Source organism: Schistocerca gregaria, chromosome 5 (assembly GCF_023897955.1).
Source record: "Schistocerca gregaria isolate iqSchGreg1 chromosome 5, iqSchGreg1.2, whole genome shotgun sequence".
Classification (NCBI taxonomy): domain Eukaryota; kingdom Metazoa; phylum Arthropoda; class Insecta; order Orthoptera; family Acrididae; genus Schistocerca; species Schistocerca gregaria.
Genome location: NC_064924.1, coordinates 278652751 through 278670963, shown reverse-complemented (window position 1 = coordinate 278670963; position 18213 = coordinate 278652751). Strand labels below are relative to the sequence as shown.

Here is an 18213-nt window from a genome sequence, read left to right as displayed (position 1 = left end):
GTAAACGATAACTGAATACGACGTACCAGAGCGGTGAAGCGAAAGACGAGACCAACAGTATGACAGAATACTGGCGGGAAACAAACTAACATTGGCCTATACAAGCCACCAAGTTACAGCGCATGCGCGCCGCATCATAGCTCGGAATTCCTCTCGTCCTCTTACATCACGGGCTTTGCCGAGCACTTACAAATTGTAAAATTGACGTTTGTATAAATTTTACTCAATTTTGTGAATTTTAACAGCATAAAATTAACAGTTCAATTGTTTTGTTTCTCTGGCCTTCTTACTAAGAGACTATCGTGCTAGTAAGGGTTAAGTTTAGATTGAATTGGAAACTAAATTATCCATTGCATACCATGTTCAAAAGTCTTTTCCTTTCATTACCCTGAAAGTAAATGTTCACTTACTAATGTTAACGAAAGCAAGTGGCATAAGAGGCCGAGAGGGCATTAAGAATCTCGCATGGTACGCATGCACTGTAGGTTAGAAATTTCAGATGGCTTTTGTAGGCCAATTTGAGGTTGTTCCATGGCCTGGTAGACAAATGTCTTCTAGAATTATTCGTCGCCGGGTTTTTCACTGCAAATCTACGAAGATTCTTGTACATTAATTATCTGAGGCAAATTATTTATAGAAACTGTACAAAATAAGTTCTGCGTAATTACCAGGTAGTAGTTTTTTCGCTTTACAATGACCCCTTTAACAATATACTGCAGATATTAAATCGCCTAAAATTTATCGAATGTGTCAATGCTATCACGTATCTAATACTGCTACCTTAGATAACCAAAACTGACCTAAACAGCGTACACAATGTGAAATGTCAAAAATTTAAGTGATAATAGAACCTATATGAACGTAAATACGCCATTATAACTTAATCTTTGAAACAGCTAGCTACAAACATCAAAAGACTCCCGAGGAGGATCCCACAAGAGGGGGCGAAAAATCGACTTCAGAAGAGTTCCAAGAAGAACGTAAAATCTTATAGAAGGCAACAACGGGACATATTCAAAGAGCATGACCACAAAAGCTTTCAGACATATACATAAAACGTAAATATCGTTCATTAGAAAGCAATGTGTTACTTACCAATAATATTTCCATTTGACTATTACAGGACGTCTTGAATTCTGCAGTAATTATTATGGAGTAAATATTTATTACGTCTCACACTCAATCCTGCCATACACATGGCGTGAAAAAAAAAAAATGAAAAAAAAGCAGTCTGTACTTTTAAGATGTCTTGTTGTGAACCATACTACCACATGTCCAGTATACATGGGGTCTTAAATGCGTACCTGAAAAGCCAGGAGCACTTGTTCATCTTTGTTACTACAAATGACACCTCTTCTACTGAAGAAGGGCTCATAATTCTTATAGTATGCATTTTAGGAAAAAATTTAGAACCCCTGTTGATGGACGTTTGTTTCTTATATTTGTCCTTACGATTATCCCCCCCCCCCGCCCCCCCAAATATGAAATCCTTTTTTTATATGTAGTCTCTGGTTGAAGCAGATCACTGGACCAGAGATAAACACTCATCATATTTCTTACACACTTACGGTATACATATTACCACCACTACTACTAAGTTTTAAATATAGACAGAACGTTTGTTTTAAGTAATGAACTTGCTTTTGGACGGGCCGACAAATTCAAAAGTGGAAGCCAGTCAGATGTACATTGTAGCTGTCATGTCAGAATGAACATTGGCTGCCACACAATGGCATGACAAAGGCGAGCTCCAGTTCTGCTCTGCAGCACAAGCCCGTACGTCATCTGGCAGAACTTGTTTTGTGAGCTGTGCGACGGGTTTCTCAAATGGAACTGTATTCCATCGCGCTTCAGGTTGCTAAGCTCGGAAATAGTTGAAACCTTATTGTATCTATAGTCTACATAGCCAATAAATAATATCTAGAGACAATAGCTGCAACGTATGAAAACCGAAAGCTGTTCATTTCTACGTAATAATCTACAGCAATTTTTTTTACAGAAAAGACATCGTCCTTATTCGAAGCGATAAAGTACTAAATCGCCGGAGTAAAACCTTCAAAGCTTCGAAAAACTGGATAATTACTAGCAACAGGTATTAACATCTCTGGCAAAATCTTCGAGCGAGTGCCCGTGCAGTCGTCATGTACACCAACTTATCAGAAGTACTCTGACACATCTCTGTAATGCCGAATTGACCATTAGATGAAACTGGAGGCGAACTCGCCAGTATAAAGAAGGCAGAAACAACAGCGTTTGTGAGACTATAGTTTGTGGACAGTAACATTCCTGAAGAGGACTGGCCTATCCAGAATTCCGACCTGAACCCAAATGGGACATCTTTGGGGTGGCTTAGAATGACGACTTCATTCCAGACCCCAGCGTCCAAGAAAACCACCTTTTCATGTTTCTTCTCTTGCGGAAGAATTGGTCGGCACTTCTCCACAATCACCCCGTCATCTCACTGAAAGCGTACCTAGCAGAGGGCATGCTGTCATAAACGCGAAGGGCGGACACACCCCATATTAGTGCCCACTAACAGGTATCCGGACACACTTGATCGGATAGCGTACTGTCAATCGGTCGACGCAAAGAACCCCATAAAGATTGCCTTTGACACTGCGGTATGTAGCTTATGCGAACCCTCTCGCCCCTGCGTGTTATCATATGTAACCTTCACTACTCACCTTCCACAAGGTCGTACTTCATGGAGTCCACTTGCATCCATCAGGCAAGCTACATACCCTGCCCCCCACCACTTAATTTTCATTTTTGCGTTACTGTTATAATTATTTCTAACATGTCAGTTTGTTGGCCGATCCTTTTATTTCTTCTTCTTTCTCCTCTGAAAATTGTCATTGCCCATCCCAATTCTGATCGCTGAGCAACCCCGCATTATTTTGAATGGCTTTCGCATTAAACCCCATGTCTGACTGCCGTAAGTTCGAGTTGTTATACATATCGATCGTAAACTTCCTATTTTTGATCCACTGACCTTTAGTTTTTAAAACTTTAGTGTACCAAAGGCACTCTAACCCATTTTTATTGATTTCTTTTCCCGCCCACCCAGTTGTTTTCAGCTGTCGTTAATACAAAATTACACCAACTAGTTCTATGATTTATTATTAATTTGTGTAGCTTTGTTTTTCATGTATGTCTTAGGCGTTATTTTTTTCTCACTGTAATTGACATGCAGACCAGATCAGTTACTGTTTGATTACAGTATTAGCGAAGAATCTCTGGAATCAGTACATATATCAAAATACCAGACAAAAACCGCTGTGATGTAGTTGTCCATTTATGTTCAAGACAAATCTGTAACAGAGAGGCCTGGCTGTTAGCTTTAGCTCCGCCTACGGGATACGTACAACTTAAGGTACGCTGCGAACGCGAGTGATCTTCATTCCCCAGCTTCCAACGCACTCTGACATACTTGCACCTCGAAGAATGAACCAATCGAAATGTGCTGACAGAATCGTAGCAAACAAATATATTCCAATCTGAACTGGAAGTGGTCAGAAACGTGGAATAGCGTTGCCCATAAGGAATATGAGACATTCACAAGACCTGGTACAAGGCCAGCCGACATGGAATTACAGTGCCGTGCTTAAAAAGCAATTGATAGTATTCGTACGGGCCACGGCATCTGCGCAGAAAGCCTCAAGCTTTTGGGCAATGGTTTCATCTTCTCAATGTGATTGTGCCAATTAGGCCATCAAAAACATTGTAACAAGCTTAGAAGACGAGCCTACCTTGGAAACCTAGAAGATTTCTTTCAACTGACAGAGGCAGCTACTGAGTGGATTGACAATTCAGATATTAATTTGTAGATTTAGTGTTTTAGTTCTTTTTTTTAATCATGTCATTCATGTATGACAGTTGCACTTCAGTTTGTATTGCCGTAGGTCTGGCCGGTGCGACAAACTTGACTAACCACTTAAAACAAGTTGTACGAGAAGCACGATGCCAGGCTGAGATTAACTGGAAGAATCATATGAACATGTAAGTGACTCATGTCGGATGCAGTTTGTAAACTGAGTGACCAAAAGCCACGGAAAGGCTTGTTCCATTTGAAGATCTTCAGTGTATAATGTCCGAAGACGCATTGTTCCCAGCATATCGAATATGTCACAATAATTAGAATTAGAGAGTGGATCTTAAATATCACACAGGCAGTGTTTCCACATGCGTAAAACGCCGCACGGGAAGACCACAAGTGTTTGGCAAATGCAGAGTTATATGGGGTGATTGAGGAGCTTCTGTGACTCATATGGACGTAGATTTGAATGCGGGCCGTCACGAACCCATTCTTACAAGGAATATACGGAGACAGATGCATCGCGTAGGCTTCATCAGCTTACGACTAACTCTTATGACAATGCCTTCCTATGGCTTTTTGCAACTCAGTGTAACATCCTAGTTCGACAAATTCTTTACCGAAGCTCGAGACAGCTACGTAGATGCTGCTCTGACCACAATGGCAACGGACACGTTGTACACTACGACGATGTTTACTGTTAAACATTCCGAGAGTGGACGTTTCTAAAAGTATCGGGAAACCTATTTCCTCTCCCATACGTTCCACAAAGTGACGTGTAGGGAAAAACCCGAGGAATTCGACCTTATATGGAATGAAACCAACAGCTGTTCTTCCCGCACAGCATTTGCGAGTGAAATAGGAAGGAATAGTAGTGATGTAACAAGTAACCATCAAAATCGCCACTAGCCCCAATGTAGCTTGGTGGAGTGTAGACACAAATGTAAATCATCGTTCTTGTGTTGCCAGTTCGAATACTGATTATATGCAGCTCTCCACGCTGTCTAATCTGTATACTCCCCCCCCCCCCCCCCAACCCCTCTATCTCGCACACGCACACATTTTCGGTGATCACCAAATTGACGACTCCTTGATATTTCAGGGCGTACCCGTCTATTGAACCCTATTTTAGTCATTCAGTGCCATAAATTCCCTATTTCCATTCAGGACTCTCATTTTTATCTCATTTATCCACTTCAACATTCTCTTGCAGTACCATATTTCAAAAAGCTTCTGTTCTCTTCTTATCTGAACAGTTCATCGTCTGTTTGCACTTTTCGTGCTTTCAGGAAAGGCTAACATTTAAACTGATATTCGTTGTTCCCAAACGTTTCTTTTTTTGCTATTGTCACACTGTATCTTAGTCTCTCTACTTCAGCCGTTGCCAGTTACTTTAATGCCCAAGTAGCAAAACTATACTACATATGTGTCACTTCCTAAGCTAATTCCCCCAGCACGACTGATTTAATTCGTCCAAATTCCCATCTCTTCAAGACCCACTCAATTTCGCTGAAGTATCCTTCCAAGTTCTTGATAGTCTCTGACAGAAGTACAGTACCATCGCCAAATGTCAATGTTTTAATTTTTTCCAGCTGCAAGGACTGATAACTAACCATGGTTACTACACATGGGTTATCTCGGCCAAGTCACTTACGCCAAGAATATTGGAGACAAAGTAATAGATGTTGCGATCCGGAGTCCGGTGAAACAAGCCAAGGTCGCAGTCATTTGGGTTTGGTCTCCGAGTTGATGGTACTGAAGAGCAGGCGGGCCCCTTTGTGAGATGCAAAGTGGAGGTGTGACGTCACCGCCCTCCGCCTGGCCTTGTCCTGCTACACGGCCACAATACGACCTTCACCTCGCCCCGTCACGTCTACACTCGGCTCGGCGGCAGTTGGTACACGCTCCAGGACACTCCCGAGTATATATTCACTTTCATTTTCCGACGTGAAACGTCTCACTTCAGCTACTTCAAAGGGGGAAGGGGGAAGGGGGAACATGTCCCAAAGGAAACTGTTGGCGACACGAAAAATAACGAGTGTTTCAAAAAGAATATCGGCACTTTAGTTCTACACATACTCACTGTGTGCACCATTTGTAGTAAGTCATACATTCAGAAAGGTCTTCTCATAACAAATCAGCAAGTCTACAGATATGAGAAGTTTCAATCCTATTCCTGAGGTCAGGAAGCTTAGCTGGTCCTTTGAGACCTTCCGACGGTTGACAAAAGCGTCACTCAATCGATCCCCATACCCACTGAATACCTGGGAAGCAAGCATACGGAGTGATTTGAAATGGAACTGACAATCTAATCGTAAGAAAGAGACACGCCAGTCACAGTGAACTCATCCAATCATTACAGAATGCAAGTATGAGGGCGAAGGTGAGTGACCACTGGTGTTTTAACGGCAAGTGCTGTGAGTGAACGGAACAATGTTTGCAAAAGAGAGAGCACATACCATCGAAATTTACACTGTTGTGCAGGATCTTCAGTGCAATACAGAAACGGGGGCAAGGAATCAAACGAAACGCAACTGCTCTGCAAAGAATACCGGCGACTAGAAGTAATTTCTACGAAAACATCCCCGAAAAGCGTTGTAGCTATTGTCGGATTTACACTATTTATCTCCGAAAAGCTCGTTAAATTAGAGACACAGAGACTACTTCCCGTGAACCACGTGCGACTGGAGCAAGAAATGGGGTGAATTTACTGATACACATCAAGGCGAAGTAAGCTTCCCCAAACAGAATAAGGCGGCTCGAAGAGTATAGGAACAGATAGTTTGTTGATTGGTGACAATTAGGACTTGGAAGGAGAATCAGCATTGGTCGTATTTTTTTGTTTTATTATCCGCAAAATCGATTTTCGGTCACTTTGTGATCATCCTCAGTGCTGTAATATACAATTAAAATTGGTGGGCACTGGTATCAACAAGCTTAGAGCGATCACATAAACTCTAAGTTTGTTGATACCAGTGCCTACCAATTTTAATTGTATATTACAGCACTGAGGATGGCCACTAAGTGACCGAAAATTGATTTTGCGGATAAGAAAACAAAAAAATACGACCTATGCTGATTCTCCTTTCAATTCTATCCACTATTTGGTCGTGGTGCACAGAACACTCCATTGAGTCGCCAATCAATTAGGACTTGATAGTCAGGTGTGTGTGTGTGGGGGGGGGGGGGGGGTGATATTTTGGATGAATACGACGGTTAATCAACGGTGTAATTATGATATTGGAAAAAAATTAAGTTACGTCATTAATTTTTTGTCTGCTTCCGTGGGTCTCGGGTGTACTGCCGGAGCCGATCTTCTAAAGTCCACGATATTTCAGCGGACAACCATTCCACCACCATTGCTGATGATGATATCGGCAAAAATATGTAACACCTTATAGCACAGTGGTTATGCGGCGGAGCTGCTTCCAGTGTGGCCAGCCAAATCTGAATGGTAAGATGGAAGTGGCTGTCCGTCTATATGTGAAGAATCGGGAATGGCATGAGATGTGACGGCCCTGACGCTTGTACGCGATAGTGAAAAACTGAAGTGCGTCGTGGATCAGTTGTCAGTATTTTGACCATGGCAAAGGCCAATACGTCCTTTGCTTCGCGACTACTTAAATCCATTGAAAAACCTGGCAAACTGAGCTATCAGTGGCTCAAATGGCTCTGAGCACTATGGGACTTAAAATCTGGGGTCATCAGTCCCCTAGAACTTAGAACTACTTAAACCTAACTAACCTAAGGACATCACACGCATCTATCCCTGAGGCAGGATTCGAACCTGCGAGCATAGCAGTCGCGCGGTTGCGGACTGAAACGCCTAGAACTGCTCGGCCACGAGCTATCAGTGGAAACGCTTGGTTCACTATCATTGGAAAGGGCGGAAACTTAACCATCTTTGGCCAAGATGATTTCTTTTCTTTTTGTCATGGTGTACCAAGGTACTACGATCGTAAGGAGCTAACTGTCATACTACCAGAATTTCTTGGCGAGGTTACGGGAGGCTGTCAGAAGCAAACATAGTGGAAAATTCTCGAAGGGAGGGTTTTGCAAAGCACAGAGCGCATTCTGCACAGGAGAGCACACATGCTGCTCCTTTCGGTGTCAAATCTTGGCTCGCCCTTCGTGTTCTCCTGATATGGTACCCAGTGCATTTCCTCGTTCTTCGGATGGTGAAACCACTCACTTGTGCGAATTTACAGCAAGACGAAGAGGTGATTTTTGTGGTGAAGCGTTTCCTTGACAACAAAAATGCAGAATTGTACAACCGAGGTCTCTATCAAGTCATCCATCGTTGGAGAAATTGTGTCGCATTAACGTGTGAACATATAAGTTTCAAGTTGACAGTTTTATTTTTTCGAGGCGATAATTGAAACTTTTCGATGTCCCTGATATGGTAGAAACAGACGCGAGGCTGACCCGTAAGAGTGGGCGTCGTTCTCGATGTATCTGAATGAATAGGCACGGCGGGTAGCCGGCTAGCTGTGGTCGCCAGTGCCTGTGGCGACTTGGCCGCGTCCCGCTTCCGGCAGAGCGGAGAGGAGAGGAGAGGAGCGCGTGGGCGCGTTCCGTGTCCCACGTCTGGCGTCTGGCGCCAGGCCCGGCCGCGGGGCGGCGTTGCCAGCCGGGACCCCCTGTCCTGTCCCCGACTCTATCCGAGGAATCCACGCGGCGACAAATTCCAAACTCTCTGTCGCCGATGCTTAAGGCTCGTCCTACACGATCCATTTACTGCTCGAATTCGACTAATCACATCGTAAAAGTATTCAGAAGTAACACTATAAAATGTAAACTTTAACGGCCCGAATTGTCGCAGTTAATAAAATATTCCGGGCTGTTATGCTGTCGTCGAAGGGATTCCACTTTAGAACCCGACGTTTCATCCCCGTCTGCGGAGGGCATTTGCAAGATGGATCATAGCTTATTTGAACGTCCGATTCACACTCTGGTTCGTTACTGACTACAGCAAAGTTCCGCGTGCAGTGGCGTGACGTCACATGCTTTGAATACGCGGGCGCAATTGGACGTGGTCGACTACCGTCGTCCGCTGTTACTATCACCGCATGGTGGACGGCTGGTACACATCTTCAGCACCGGAATCCAAATTTCATTCAATTTCACGCCCTCCTCCTTCCTACTGATATTCCTGGGGCGTTTCACAATCTCTATGGCCTCTCTGTATAGTCTTTCGTGGTATCCGCTTGTGCCTGCCAGTAGTTGAGTCCAATCGAAATGAAAATGGTGGTCTCCTGGTTGTAAAGCATGCTCCGTAATAGCCGATCTGCCAGTCTTCCCTTTTCTGCAATTGCCCTTGTTCTCTCCGAGACGTTTTTGGACAGTTCGTACAGACGTGGGTTCTACAAAAAGACCTCAGCTCAGATATTTGAGGCAAGAAGGAATCATCACTTACGTAACAGGGGGGACAAATGGTTCAAATGGCTCTGAGCACTATGGGACTTAACATCTGAGGCATTCAGTCCCCTAGAACGTACAACTACTTAAACCTAAGCTTACTTAAGGACATTACACACAGCCATGCCCGAGGCAGGATTCGAACCTGCGACCGTAGCAGTCACGCGGTTCCGGACTGAAGCGCCTAGAGCCGCTCGGTCACCGCGGCCGCCCCAACAGGGGGGGACACGTCTGGGATAAAAATTGTAGAGGGAGGCCAAGGCTTCAATCTCCTAAGCAGTTTCAGATGCACACAAGGTGTAGTAGTCCCGCAGATAATATAACACTACAATAAGATGACAAGGGTGAAGAGCTGCATCAACGTCTGACGACATCAATTTCGTTAATTACAGTAGGTAACGGGCAACCTTTGGTGACCCACGAGCCTTTATCCGCAAAAACTCGCAGGCCGTCTCGTCACGTGACGAGACACCACTGCTCCTCACACACACACACACACACACACACACACACACACACACACACACACACAACTACTGCGTCTGTGGCGTTACTGTTTATGGAGTTAACGCACCGATATGAATGGCATCCCTTTCCCAGCACGCCACGCCAACAATTAAGACCCAAAACAAGCGGTTTGGAGAGTACATTCGTTTTTTATTCACTTCATATTCAGAGGTGTAAATTTATTTACGCGCGTCATGAACATTGATTATTTACTTACAACGTTAAAAACTTAAAATTATCCAATGTTGTTACTACAGAAACAAAGTTGATGACAGGCAGGTAAACGCAAACATCTGAAGATACGTTGTCAGTAATCTTGAAATATCATGGAAAAATAAACGTCTGTAAAAGTAACTGGTTACAACCAATTCAATACAAATTAGCTCGAGCTCTTCTACTATTTAACAGTAGAAGTAAGTTGCAAGGATAATAAAACTTTAAAAAAAGTGATACTGTTACTGATTTTCCAGTAACATTTATTGACAAACAAATAAAACACGTCACGATTGAAATAAATAATGAAATCTAGAAACGCATGCAGTGTAAATATTCCGTGGACGCCACTGAGTGGTGGATGCTACAGAGTGTGAACACTATTTCTTCCAGAATCTCTTAATCGAATTTCTTCTAGCACATATCTGAAAATACGTATTAAATTAACAAAATCATCTCTCTTTTTCGTTCAACACACGGAAGTCGCTACGAACTCCCAGGCAAATTTCACGCCAAGCGTTTCTGGTAGGGCCCCGGCCCTTGAACACGTCGAGCCTTTTATTCCCCAAAACAGGACATGCTTGGATTAATCAAATTAAAATACCATTATTCATATTATTGACGTTTGCAATAGAAAAAATGAACAGTAACTGTGTACATTCACGAAAGCTCAACTCATATTGACCGAAACTGCTCTCGACGGCATAAAAACAGCTCCGGAAAAAAAAGAAAAACCGTATCGTGTACAACCGCGCATTTGGTAACGTTCGCCACTAATTGGGCGCCAGTAACAACCCACGGTCTCATAGCTGCTATTGATGGAAAATTTACCGCTAGTTTCTTTTTTCGCCTTGATGTGCAAGCTCTAATTCACTTTAGTGCATTACTGTTCGAACGGCCGCGAAGGGCAGTTGACCGCGGAGGAGAAATCCGCGGTGCGTGCAACCGGCCTACCGTGAGTTGGTGGATGTGGATGTAGACTGTTTGACGTCTACGCTGGTGCGCGCTGTGGTGGCCACAGTGTGGAGTGTGCCCGCCATATGGCAGAGCTACAGTGGAACGCCAGCTGCGTCTGGGCGGGTCAAGACGGGGCCAAGCGAGGGGAGCAGGCGAGAGGAGAAGAGCAGCTGTTGAGGTTGCCCCGCCCTGCCTCTGGCTAGCTCAGACCACACTCCCCTATCCTCGCAGCGAAGCATGCTTCCCGCCAACAGCCCGGCTCTCAATCCGTGGTTCCGCTATCCACATTCTCAGTTCAGCAGATGCAACACTAATGTCGTACTCACTCGGGATGTTTTAAATTGAAGTAGGCAAACGTGGTTGGTGCACCCTCTGGAACGTGCACGTGCATCACAAGCAACGTGTTCCTCGTCCTGATTTGACCGCAGCGGTCTCCAGCCAAAGTTGTCGCCTATAAAGGTGGTAGTGGTGGTGGTGGTGGTGGTGGTGGTGGTGGTGGTTAGTGTTAGACGTCCCGTCGACAACGAGGTCATTAGAGACGGAGCGCAACCTCGGGTTAAGGAAGGATTGGGAAGGGAATCGGCCGTGCCCTTTCAAAGGAACCATCCCGGCATTTGCCTAAAACGGTTTCGGAAAACCTAAATCAGGATGGCCGGAGACGGGATTGAACCGTCGTCCTCCCGAATGCGAGTCCAGTGTGCTAACCACTGCGCCACCTCGCTCGGTTTCGTCGCCTATAAAGGGTGTCTTAAAAATTGTCACATATTCTTACAGAGGCTAGTATTGGTCAGTGCTAGATCATAAGTCCCTACAATTATTTGACCGGAAAGCAATAGCTGTAGAGATACGGGCCATCTGTTCACCCATTCCCATCTGTCAAGCGGTTCTCTCACGGCACGATGCAGCTAACGTTGACGTGGACGCGGACGAGACATCCGCCCTCACGAGGGCGCGCCGTCGACACACGGAACGAGCCGGTTAACGTGGTTTTTCGTTCTCAGCGCTCTTCAGCGGCCGTTCACGGCTTTATACAGCTCGCAAGCAACACCTTTGCGCGGAAAATAGCTGCATTAACTCTGTTAGCTAGTGCCGAAGAACAGCAGACAAAATCGCGAAGATGATTATGGCCTCCTCGTTGACTTTTAACAGCGAATAGAGGAACACTACATAATGCTGTACAACGATCTGTGATCAACACTATTAGAAGTTACTCGTCGATTCAATTACACTGTAATCCCCATTTTCAGTTTTAAAATGAATATAGTTAAGGTATACTGTCCAATTCAGTTTGCGCATGTATAACATCCATATTCCCGAAGTTGCATAGACTACCAACACTCTGAAAAAACGTACTTTATCACAGATTTCTAGATCGAGATTTGTTTCTTAATTTCATTCGAATGGAAGAGAATTTTTTCAAGCTGCTCACCGTCACAGAAAAAGATATTTTGCAACATGGAAACATGAGCCAGTCCATAAACTCTGAATAGGTATATACATATTACAGGAAGTTTCGCAATAACAAACGGGCCCAGGGTGGAAATAGTGTTTACTGTCAGACGTAGACCGGCAGTCACATTTTCTGGCCACGAAGGAAACATACCAGTCCTTGGCCTTCGCAACAAGAATTTCAGCAAATACACATATCAAAAAAAGTTTTGCATCACCTCGGTTCCGAGAGATCCGGAACATGTACAGAAGATTGGATTTAAGATCAACATAAAAATTGTTTCCGCCATTTTTATTGCTCGTGAGCACCACACACTGCATGTTGTACCACCATACAACGAGACGGTGGTGGTCCAGATTGCTGTAGAATCCAGTACCTCTAATACCCAGTAGCACGCCGTCTTGCATTGATGCATGCCAATATTCGTCGCGGCATACTGCCCACAAAATTATCAAGGCACTGTTAGTCCAGATTGCCCACTCCTCAACGACAATTCGGCGTTGATCCCTCAAACTGGCTGGTGGGTCATATTGTCCATAAGCAGCCATTTTCAATCTATTCCAGGCATTATCGACAGGGTTCACGTCTGGAGAACATGCTAGTCACTAGTAGAGCCATGTCGCTATCCTGAAGGAAGTCATTCACAAGATGTACACGGTGGGGGTGCGAATTATCGTCCGTGAAGACAAATGCCTCGCCAATATGCTGCCGATATGGTTGCACTATCGGTCGGAGGATGGCACTCACGTATTGTACAGCCGTTACGGCATTTTTCATGACCACCAGCGGCGTAAGTCGGCCCCACATAGTGCTACCCCAAAACAGCAAGGAACCTCCATGTTCCTGCACTCGCTGGACAGTGTCCAAGGCGTTCATCCTGACTGGATTGCCTCCAAACACGTCTCCGACGATTCTCTGGTTGAAGGCATATGCGACACTCATCGGTGAAGAGAACTTGATGCCAATCCTGAGCAGTCCATTTGGCATGTTGTTGCGCCCATCTGCACCGCGCTGCATGGTGTCGTGCTTGCTAAGATGGACCTCGCCGTGGACGTCGGGAGTGAAATGCGCATCATGCAGCCTATTGTGCACAGTTTGAGTCATAACAGGACGTCATGTGACTGCACGAAAAGCATTATTTAACATGGTGACGCTGCTGTCAGGGTTCCCCCGAGCCATAATCCGTAGGTAGCGGTGAACCACTGCAGTAGTAGCCCTTGGGCGGCCTGAGCGAGACATGTCATCGACAGTTCCTGTCTATCTGTATTTCCTCCATGTCCGGACACCATCGCTTTGGTTCACTTCCAGATGCCGGGATACTTCCCTTATAGAGAGACCTTCCTTGCACAAAGTAACAATGCGGACGCGATCGAACCGCTCTATTGACCGTCAATGCATGGTTGAACTACAGAAAATAGGAGGCGTGTACCTCCTTCCTTGTGGAATGACTGGAACTGATCGGCTGTCGGACTCACTCCGTCTAATAGGCGCTGCTCATGCAGGGTTGTTTACATCTTTGAGCGGGTTTAGTAACATCATTGAACAGTCAAAGGGACTGTGTCTGTGATACAATACCCGCAGTCAACGTATATCGTCAGGGGTTCGGGGAAGTGGGCTGATGCAGAACTTTTTTTTGATGTGTGTACATTACTTATGACAAGTAATATAGACTTTTGAGATATTGCTTCTATTAAATGAATAAGATACACCCACAATCTTTGAGAAAACAAAAAGTCAAGCATATTTTGAAAGATGTAGACACGAAACTGCTACCTCCTCCTTCAAAACGCTTGAAGCTCACTACGCTACTGACAGCTACAGTTTCAACGTAACAGCAGGACCACCGCATATGGCATACACTGTACCCACAACTGTTATTATTGATATTTATTGTTCCAATTATTTTTTAAAAAAGATGCGCTTTTAGTAGACCATCATTGTACCGTAACATTGGAATGGTATACTTTCGTAGCACTCAAGTTCTAACACCAAAACCATCACCTACAGGAAACCATTGCTTACTGATATGTAATTTCATGTCATTTTATCGTAAGAAATCGTACCTAAAGCGATGCTTTTACGAGTGATCCTCAGTTTGCTGCTGCTTTGTAACAGTTTACATTCATACCATATACCCTATGAGAAAGAAATCTCCAAAATTCGATGTTTAACGCCATAGAATATAGCGGCTCTATGTTCTGCTTGTGACGTAAAAGGATGTCGCAACTTATTGATCGTGTTGGAAATACCTGACATGCCAGGTTCTTTATTTCACGCTCCCCAGTATACTGCAATGTGGAATTCCACGCTGTGACGTCACCAACTCTCCACCCACGTGTGTCTTTATGACTAGAGAGATGACGGCTTTACGTAGAAGCAGACACAACATGCTGTGCTGCACTTGTTTACCACGCATCCAAATACATCCTTCAGTCCATCACAGTGAATCACGTACACTCTCAAATAAACGTAGCTCCGTTCGCATTACGTTACCCTCACTGGTTCAAAGACTGCACATTGTCGATGAAATTTGTATACAACAGTGCTTTTATATGTTCCCATCGCCAGAAATATAATGGTTCAGGCCCGGTAAGCGCGAAGGCGAAGTTACCAGACCACCTCGACCAATCCATCGCCCATACTTAGCGGTGAGGTAATCTTCACGACGCGCTGAAAATGGGGTGGTGCGCCGCCATGCAGATATCACATTTGTTGTCTTTCTGCAAATGTAACGTTCTCTAATAGTGATGGTAATGCATCGCGTATAAATAAGATAAATCGATGATAAAAAGCTTCTATTAGTATGTTTGGTAAAGTGTATGAGGCTATGAGTCCGTCACCGACAATTTCTGTCCAAACGCCTTCACTGTCCCTAGGCTTATACACTACTGAATCTATCTTTAACTTACGCTGATAAAACACACACACGAGAGAGAGAGAGAGAGAGAGAGAGAGAGAGAGAGAGAGAGAGAGAGAGAGAGAGAGAGAGGGGGGGGGGGGGGGGGGGGGACTAACTTATAAAACAGGCCGTATCTCAGAAGGTAATGGTTTCTGGACACGTAATTTTCGGAAATTTTCTTCTTATTTTTACTTTGAAGAAAAGTGTCACTTATTCCTAAACATCTGTATATTATGCGAAACATCACACACAGTTAGCTTACATTACATGGATGGGCATAAAAAACGTACGATTCAAGGGGAAAGAGGGAATGTCTAATAAACAACGTAATGCGGCGAAGGCATAACGTGTTTCGGCAATAATTACGACTGGATTCGTTGCTGAAAACGAGCAGAAGGGGTTGTTGTCCTAGATGCGAGTGTATAACGCATATCGTTGATATAGGATACAGCAGTTATGCCGAAATGAAGAGGACATCTGGCATGAGCCAGGAATGAAGCAACTCAGCCTTAGATTGACAACTGAAACGGAAACCACGGAGTTAGTGCCGTAATGATTCATCTGCAGCTACATAAGGGGACAATCTTAAACTGAAGGGATAACTTGAGTGAAGAATAAATCAAACATTGCTGAACGAGGTATTTTTTTATATAAATAATGACTAGTTGAGAATGTTACCCGTAACTATTTCTTCTTCTTCGTGGAAAGAAAATTCGCATGGAGAGCACTGCTCGCTCTATCGTCACAAGTCAATAAAACTGAGCGACATGTTGCGGTTTTTAACGCAGGGCCCGCATTGTGGAGGACCTGGGTTCTATACCGCACCCGCCGCAACCATATTCAGGTTTTCAATGATTTCCTTGCGCCCGAGTAAGGCGAATGCCGCGCTGGTTCCTTTGAAAATACCATAGCCCTTCGCCTTTTCAGTCTGAGTTTCGGACCCGTCTCTAACGCTCCCACCATCGACAGGACGTGAAAGCCTTATCTTCTTGCGTGTCTGTAGAGAGGGCTGAGTGCACGAGACGAAACGTGACGTGACCTCTTCTGTGACAGCAGAAGCGTCTTAAGCCTTGCCCTAATGCTTCCCAGACAAAAACACGCTTCCTCGATTACCGAGCCGTAAAACTATACTAACCTCTAGAAGTTCCACTGCAACTCTATCTTCTTTCACCATCTGAACTAAATGACTCGGTGGCAGATAGTGTGTGCTCTGAATTCCGTCGATGGCGTCTACGGCCCACTAAAAATAATTACTGCCACAGCAAGGCGCTCAGCTTTCAGATAACAGAGCGACTCTTGTTAGCTACCGATAAAGGTTATTAAAGTGATAATGGATCGATTCCGGAGGCAATAACACGTTCGTTACTGACGTGGCCAGCCGCTAACGGGAAGCTCAGGCCATTTCCACTCGGTGCTGCACGAGCAGTCAGTAATAAGAGGGCTGTCTACAGGAGAATTAACGTCAACAGAGAGAACAGTTCACAGCGTACGTAAACAGCATGTGAAAGTCCACATGACGCAATAAGGACCAACATAAAACAATGTAAACAGAAGCTTCCGACACTGGGACCGGTGTGCTTTTTGGAAATCGCGTAATGTACCGCAGACGGATATACGACGGTGGAACTTTATTACGTTATATAGTCTCGTAAGGGACTCAGTTTTGTACTGGTTATCCGGTAGCAGTGTGGTATTTAATTCTCTCTGTCCAACAGCTTCTAACCACAACAGTACTGAAGAAGGCATTCCACACCAGTTACAAGTAAAAATTGTTCATGTTCAATCTTAACCGACGTAGCACGTTTACGAATGAACGAAGGTCTGGACGAAACTGGCATTAATGTGGAGGCAGTAGACAGGGCCAAAAATAAACACATTATAAGAAATGGTTAAGATTCCAAGGTAAAACAGATTAAAAATTCAACTAGGGAAAGGGCAGCTTAACAGCTGAGACTGAGTGTAGGAGAAAGCTTCGTCCCGATTTATACAGGGCAGTCACGAACAGCCTGAAAAGATTGTAAGGGTGCTGCAGGGTAGGTTGTGCTGGGAAATAATTGTTAGTAAAAACTCGATACGTTGCGCCGTTTGCAACTGAATTATCATTGAAATGAGTCAATCAAGCTGTTTGCACGCAAATTCAAGCGGCCCGCCAAGTAGTATCAGAATCAGTTGTTTTCATAGCGTGATGACAACGCACGGACTGTTCAGTCTTTGGCTCGGGTTCGATCCTTACTACCGTCTCATGTCCAATTTTGTAACGCTCTCTTGCTCGGTTTTAGGAAACCAAACGACAAACACGTTTGGCCACACTGTCTCCGGCGGGTCGCTTAAATTTGCGTGCATAAAGATCTGATTTGCCAACTTGAATGTTAATTAAATCGGAAACTGCGCAACGTATCGAACGTTTTTCCTTAACAATAATTTCCCAGGAAAACCAACCCTGCAACACCCTTACAAACTTTTCAGTCATTTTCTGACCACCGTATACAGTTAAAAGTGACCCTCTGTCAGCCTTCAACAGGAAAGAAAAGGAAGCTTTTTATGTTTCAATCAGAAGTTGGCAGCAATAACTCTCAACACATCAACGCAGAATGCGTGTTCTAGTGTGAGTGTACAGCGGAAGCGGTTCGTCTGCACACGTTCTTTCGGCATGGCATGCTACCTGCTAAATACGAGCATTCTGAAGATTACTTCGGATTCAAACAAACTTCACTGAAGATCCAAAACACTATGACCACTTAACAGCGTGTCGGCTCTCCTTTGAAACCTAATACAGCGGCGCAGCGATTCAGTGTGGCACCGACTCGAATTGTCTATGGTATTTTACCGAACGTATGTTGCATCTGACGTCAGACACGCATTTCCCAGTAAATTACGGATTAGTAATTTGTAGGCGACGGATCAGTGGTTCGTGGGTGCGGATTAGGCGACAGAAAGCGTACCTGGTGTCTTTCA

General features: G+C 44.5%; 1 protein-coding gene across 5 annotated transcripts in view; it reads right to left on the bottom strand.

Annotated features, from left to right (window-relative positions):
- Nucleotides 1-18213, bottom strand: part of LOC126272954 (septin-7) — a 429014-nt gene that overhangs the window by 186317 nt on the left and 224484 nt on the right. Inside the window, exon 1 of one of the 5 annotated variants that reach the window (XM_049976273.1) lies at nucleotides 16394-16447. The exons of the other annotated variants lie outside the window; for them this stretch is intronic. Within the exon in view, the coding sequence (XP_049832230.1) occupies nucleotides 16394-16432 (39 nt within the window). The 5' untranslated portion in view covers nucleotides 16433-16447. Of the gene's footprint in view, nucleotides 1-16393; nucleotides 16448-18213 lie in introns of those variants that run through there. 5 annotated transcript variants of the gene reach the window in all.